The sequence below is a fragment of the Nicotiana tomentosiformis genome, chromosome 5 (genome assembly GCF_000390325.3).
Source record: "Nicotiana tomentosiformis chromosome 5, ASM39032v3, whole genome shotgun sequence".
NCBI classification, from domain to species: domain Eukaryota; kingdom Viridiplantae; phylum Streptophyta; class Magnoliopsida; order Solanales; family Solanaceae; genus Nicotiana; species Nicotiana tomentosiformis.
This window is the reverse complement of record NC_090816.1, coordinates 97,144,388-97,150,618: the sequence shown is the minus strand read 5'-3', so window position 1 is coordinate 97,150,618 and position 6,231 is coordinate 97,144,388. Positions and strand designations below refer to the sequence as shown.

Sequence of the window (6,231 nt, the reverse complement as noted above, 5' to 3'; positions counted from 1 at the left end):
ACTCAACCCGTGTGCCTAACTCCCATTGTACGGCCCTTCAGAAGTGCGAGGTAAAATGCGTACCTCGATCAGAAATGATAGATACGGTCACACCATGAAGACGGACGATCTCGTGGATGTAGATCTCAGCTAACCGCTCTGAAGAATAGGTAACTGCCACTAGAATAAAATGTGTTGACTTGGTCAAACTGTCCACAATGACCCATATCAGGTCGAACTTCTTCTGAGTTCGTGGGAGTCCAACAACAAAATCCATAGTGATACGCTCCCGCTCCCACTTCCACTCAGGGATCTCTAGCCTCTGAAGCAAACCACCAGGCCTTTGATACTCGTACTTTACTTGCTAAAAATTTAGACACCGAGCTAAATATGCAACTATATCCTTCTTCATCCTCCTTCACTAATAATGTTGCCGCAATTTCTATTACATCTTGGCGGCACCCGGATGAATAGAATATCGGGAACTGTAAGCCTACTCAAGAATCAACTCATGAACCCATCCACATTGGGCACACAAATACAACCCTACATCCGCAAAATCCGATTATCTCCAATAGCAACCTGCTTGGCACCACTGTGTCTCACCCTGTCCTTAAGGACAATTGAATGGGGGTCATCATACTGACTCTCTCTGATGTGCTCAAACAAGAAGGACCAGGAGACTGTACAAGTTAGGACACGGCTAGGATCCGAAACATATAACCTCACGAACTGATTGGCCAAAGCTTAAACATCTGCTGCAAGCAGTCTGTCACCAACTGGAATATACGCAAAGCTACCCATGCTCACAGCCTTTCTACTCAATGCATCGATCACTACAATGGCCTTCCCAGGATGATACAAAATGGTGATATCATAGTCTTTCAACAGCTCCAACCACCTCATCTGCCTCAAGTTGAGATCCTTTTGCTTGAACAAATATTGTAGACTCATATGATCCATGAACACCTCACCCGACACGCCATAAATATAGTGCCTCCAAATCTTCAGCGCATGAACAATGGATGCCAACTCTAAGTCATGAACAGAGTAATTCTTCTCATGAACCTTCAACTGTCGTGACGCGTATGCAATCACCTTGCCATCCTATATCAATATTATGTCGAGCCCAATATGAGATACATCACAATATATCACGTATGATCCTTGACCTATGGGCAACACCAACACTGGCACTGTAGTCAAAGCAGTCTTGAGCTTCTGAAAGCTCAACTCACACTCATCCGACTAACTGAATGGGGCACCCTTCTGTGTCAACCTAGTCAATGAGGCTCCTATGGATGAATACCCCTCCACGAACCGGCGATAATAACCCGCCAAACCCAGGAAATTCCGGATATATGTAGTTGAAGTAGGTCTAGGCTAGTTCTGGACTGCCTCAATCTTCTTAGGATCCAACCTTTATGCCCTATGTCGATACAACATGCCCCAAAAAGGCAACTGAGTCTAACCAAAACTCACACTTTGAAAACTTGGCATATAACTGATTATCTCTCGGAGTCCGAAGTACAATCCGAAGATGATGCTCATACTCCTCTCGACTGCGGGAGTAGATCAAGATATCATCAATGAATACAATCACAAAATAATCCAAATAGGGCTTGAATACCTGGTTCATCAAATCCATAAATATTGTTGGGGCATTTGTCAACCCAAACGACATAACTAGGAACTCATAAAGCCCATACCGAGTCCGAAAAGTTATCTTAGGGACATCAGATGCCCTAGTCTTCAACTGATGGTAGCCAGAGCTCAAATCAATCTTCGAAAACACCTTGGCACCTTGAAGCTGATCAATTAAGTCATCAATCCTCGGCAAAAGATACTTGTTCTTGATAGTGACTTTGTTCAACTGCCGATAGTCTATGCACATCCTCATCGACCCATCCTCTTCTTCACAAATTGCGCACCCCAGGGCAAGACAATAGGTCTAATGAATCCCTTGTCTAGCAAATCTTGCAACTGCTCCTTCATTTCTTTCAACTCCGGTGGGGCCATACATTATGGTGGAATAAAATGGGCTGAGTGACCGGAGCCTAATCAATACAGAAGTCAATATCTCTGTAGGGTGGCATCCCCGACAGATATGCAGGAAACACCTCTGGAAACTCACGCACAACAGGTACTGAATCCATGGAAGGAACCTCCGCACTCGAATCACGAACATAGACCAAATATGCTAGACATCCCTTCTCGACCATACGTCGAGCCTTCAGATAGGAAATAACCATGCTGGCACGAGAACTCTGTTGTGGCATGCCGCCGCCCAGCAATCTCGGACAGAACCTCCTGATGTGACCAGTACCTTCACACTCAAAACACCCAATCTGTTGATGTGGCTATTGAATCTGACCCGAACGGGACAGATAACCACGGTGATAGCTCTAAATCAGAGGCATACTGATAAGAGCTGATGGTGCACTATAGGTTGGCTGCCTAGAATGAGGTACATAAGGACCATGACTCCCTGAAGCACTGTAAGATGCCTGAAGCGGTGACTGAAATGGCCTGGGAGGATGGCCCCTACCAAAAGCACCTCTGCCTCCAAATGAGGCACCACTGAAACTATCGGAATGACGAGGCCTCTTATCAAACACCGGCCCCCTCTCCTGAGCACGAACCCTCTTAATCCGTCTGGCAATATCTACGGCCCTCTGAAAAGTAATATCATCTCCAGTCTCCATGGCCATATGTAGCCTGATAGTGAAAGTGATCTCGTCAATGAATCTCCTCACTCTCTCCCTCTCAACATAAAGCAAGATAATGCCATGGTAATTTAGGTCCACAAATCGAGTCTCGTACTTGGTAACAGTCATACTACCCTGCTGAAGACACTCAAACTGCTTGCGGTAATCCTCTCCCAGAGTGACAGGGATGAACTTCTCTAGAAATAGATGTGAAAACTGGTCCCAGGTAAGTGCAGAAGAACTAGCTGGTCTAGTCAACATATAATCTCTCCACCATCTCTTGGCGGAACCAATCATCCAAAACACTGCAAAATCGACCCCATTGGTCTCAATTATACCCATGTTCCGCAGCACCTCGTGGCAGCAGTCTAGATAATCTTGTGGATCCTCAGAAGTTGCACCACTGAAATGAACAGGAAAGAGCTTGGTAAACTTATCCAACCTCAACAAATCCTCAGAAGACATAGCGGGCCTATCACCGGCCTGTGCCACAACAACCGGTTGAACCATCCCAACCGGCGGGGCTGTTAGAGTCTGATACTCGAGAGCCGTCTGCTCCGGGGTGTGAGTATCGGGAGTGTATGCTCCTCCCCCAGCCCTAGAGATGGCTAGTGCTATCGGGAATGTACCGGTCTGGGCCACACACTCCATAAGGCCCACCAAACGGACTAGAGTGAATAGATGACAAGTAGGTACAAGTAAGACAAATAAACGGGAATATGACAAGTAAACGGGAAAGCAAACCAAATATACGACAATTAAAGTTTACAAGTAAGATAAGTAACAATTAATCATGGAATCATGAAAGAAACGAGCGCCTCAATAAAAGAGTGAATAGATGACAAGTAGCAAGTTACGGCATAGAAAGCAATTAAGACATGTAACAGTTAAGACATGGAATAAGATAATTAATGAAATATGGGAAAGCATGAAAATAACTATTTTGACAGCATATATACACTTGTCACCTTGCATATACGCCACTACACATGTAATTCACATGGCACATAGCTCAAGGGTTCCTAATTCTCTCAAACTAAGGTTAGACCCAACACTTACCTCGCACTACAAGCAAATCAAAGCTCAATCGGGGCCTTTCCTCTAAAATCTACCTCCACATCAATCGAATCTAACCAAAATTGACTCAATAACATCAAACAATGCTAGGAAAATTAATTATAATACATAAAGTTAAGATCTTTACACTTTTTCAAAAAGTCAACAAAAGTCAACCTGTGCCTGCTTGGTCAAAACTTGAGATTCGGATCGAAACCTAATTACCTATTCACCCACGAGCCCGATTATGGGATTAGTTTCGAAGTCCAACCTCAATTTGATGTCTAAATCTCAATTTTACAACCCCCCCCCCCCAATTCTTCCCAAATCCCTAATTTTCAACCATGAAAGAGCATAGATTAAGGTTAGAAATTAATGGATGTTGATGGAAATGGAAGAAAACGAGTTAAAGTACACTAACCTATGAGATGAAATTTCTCTTCAAAGTCACCTTTAGGCCGAGCTCTAATGAGAATATGGTGAAAAATGGGTGAAATCCCAATTTTTGGAAGTTTAAATGATCGGGCATCAGGTGTTCATCGCGTTCGCGAAGAGCACTGCCCAGTTGGCCTACGTGTTCTCGAAGGCTTCTCCCCCCAGGCGTTCGCGTTCGTAAGAGGCTGTCCGTGTTAGCGAAGGGCAACCCCCCAAAGCTTCACGTTCGCATCCCAACCATAGCGTTTGCGATGAAGGAATTCCGCCCTTGTCCCAGTTCCCCTTCGCGATCGCGAAGCACATGACACCAGATATCAGTAGCAGCTCAAAACCAACAATTCTTTCTAAGTTCAAATGGTCTGTAGCATATCCGAAACTCACCAGAGCCCCTTGGGGTCCAAACCAAACATGCACACAAGTGTAATAATATCATACAAACGCGCTTGCGCGATCAAAATACCAAAATAACACCTAGAACTACGAATCGGATACCAAAACGAATGAAATTTTCAATGAAACTTAAAAACTTTCAATTTTTCAACCAGACGTCTGAATCACGTCAAATCAACTCTGTTTTGCACCAAATTTTGTAGATACGTCATAAATACTAAAATGAACTTATACCAAGTTACGAAAGAAATCCGAACCTGGTCACAACAAGGTCAACCTACGGTCAAACTTATGAATTCTTTAAACCTTTAAATTGCTAGTTTTCAACAAATTACGTTAAATTAAGTTAGGGACTTCCAAATTCGATTCCAGATATAAGTCCAAGTCCCAAATCATAATACGGACCCACCGGGACCTTTAAAATACTTATCCGGGTTCGTTTACACAGAATGTTGACTGTAGTTAACTCAAATAAATTTTAAGGCAAAATTTCATATTTTTATCAATTTTTCACATAAAAATTTTCTGGAAAAAAAAATGCGGACTGCACACGCAAATCAAGAAAGGCTAAATGAAGTTATTCAAGGTCTTAGAACATATAAATGAAGGATAAAACTATAAATGACCTATCGAGTTATCACACTTAGGGGTACTTATCGGGCGGATAATTATACTTAACGGTTCGACTTAACGGTTATCGGATTATAAATGTAGTAATTCGCTAGCCATCCAATAAGACAACGGGAGGATTGGTATCATATTAACAATTATCGGACAGTTATCGGGCGGTCTATCGGCTAAGCCAAATAAAAAAAATTGAACAATCATTCAATCAATACCACATAGTTTCAAATCAATACCAAATTTTTAATACCATCTACGATCTAACCAAACAGTGTTTTTAAATTGAAGAGTCTTCAAGACTACTCATACTGTCATACACGTATTAACCAAATTTTTAATACCATCAAGACTACTCATACAAGCATACACGTATTAATCATTGAGATTTCGATTTTTCAACTTCTCAGTTCTCAGTTCTCAGTTCAAGAGAGAGATAAGATTGACGACTTTTTTGTCTCTAGTAGCTGCAGACAATTGAGAATTAGAAAATACAAATTGGGGATTTAGCCATAGGGGTAAAACTGTATATATAAAAATTCTTAACGGGTTAACAGTTTGCCCGATAAGAAAATTGAGTAATCCGCCCCCAAACCGTTAAGCCGTTAATTATAAAATATCAATCTGTTCACTATCCATTACCCCGATAATCCGATACCAATAAGTCAATAAGTCATCTGTTCGATTCGATTAACGGTTTCGATTCGGTTTTGAACACCCCTAATCACACTTTTCCTTCTTCACAAATCACTAATCACCTTTCACTAGTAAAAGCATTACATTTTATATCATTTACTCCCTTCTTTTACTTTTAGTCGTCCATTTTTTATGTGTACTTCCTTTAAGAAAAAATAAATAAAATATGTATTTTATAGTTTTACTCATAATAATGATAACATTTCAAAAAATTTTGAGAAATAATTTATGGAATGAGTAGTTAATAATAAGGGTAAAACAAAAAAAATATTTTTTTCTTGATTTGCTAGATGGACAAGTAAAAATAAAAATATATTTTTAATATAGTGGGCAAGTAAAAGTGAAA

The 6,231-nt window shown here is 41.3% G+C and overlaps 1 protein-coding gene across 1 annotated transcript; it reads right to left on the bottom strand.

Annotated features, from left to right (window-relative positions):
* Positions 1-726: 726 nt before the first annotated feature.
* LOC138892841 (uncharacterized) lies at positions 727-3,338 on the bottom strand. The gene is made up of 3 exons (XM_070176588.1): positions 2,402-3,338; positions 2,100-2,305; positions 727-1,086 (listed from the first exon to the last, which is right to left on the bottom strand). The coding sequence occupies exons 1-3, from the start codon at positions 3,336-3,338 to the stop codon at positions 727-729; spliced, it is 1,503 nt and encodes a 500-aa protein (XP_070032689.1).
* Positions 3,339-6,231: the final 2,893 nt, after the last annotated feature.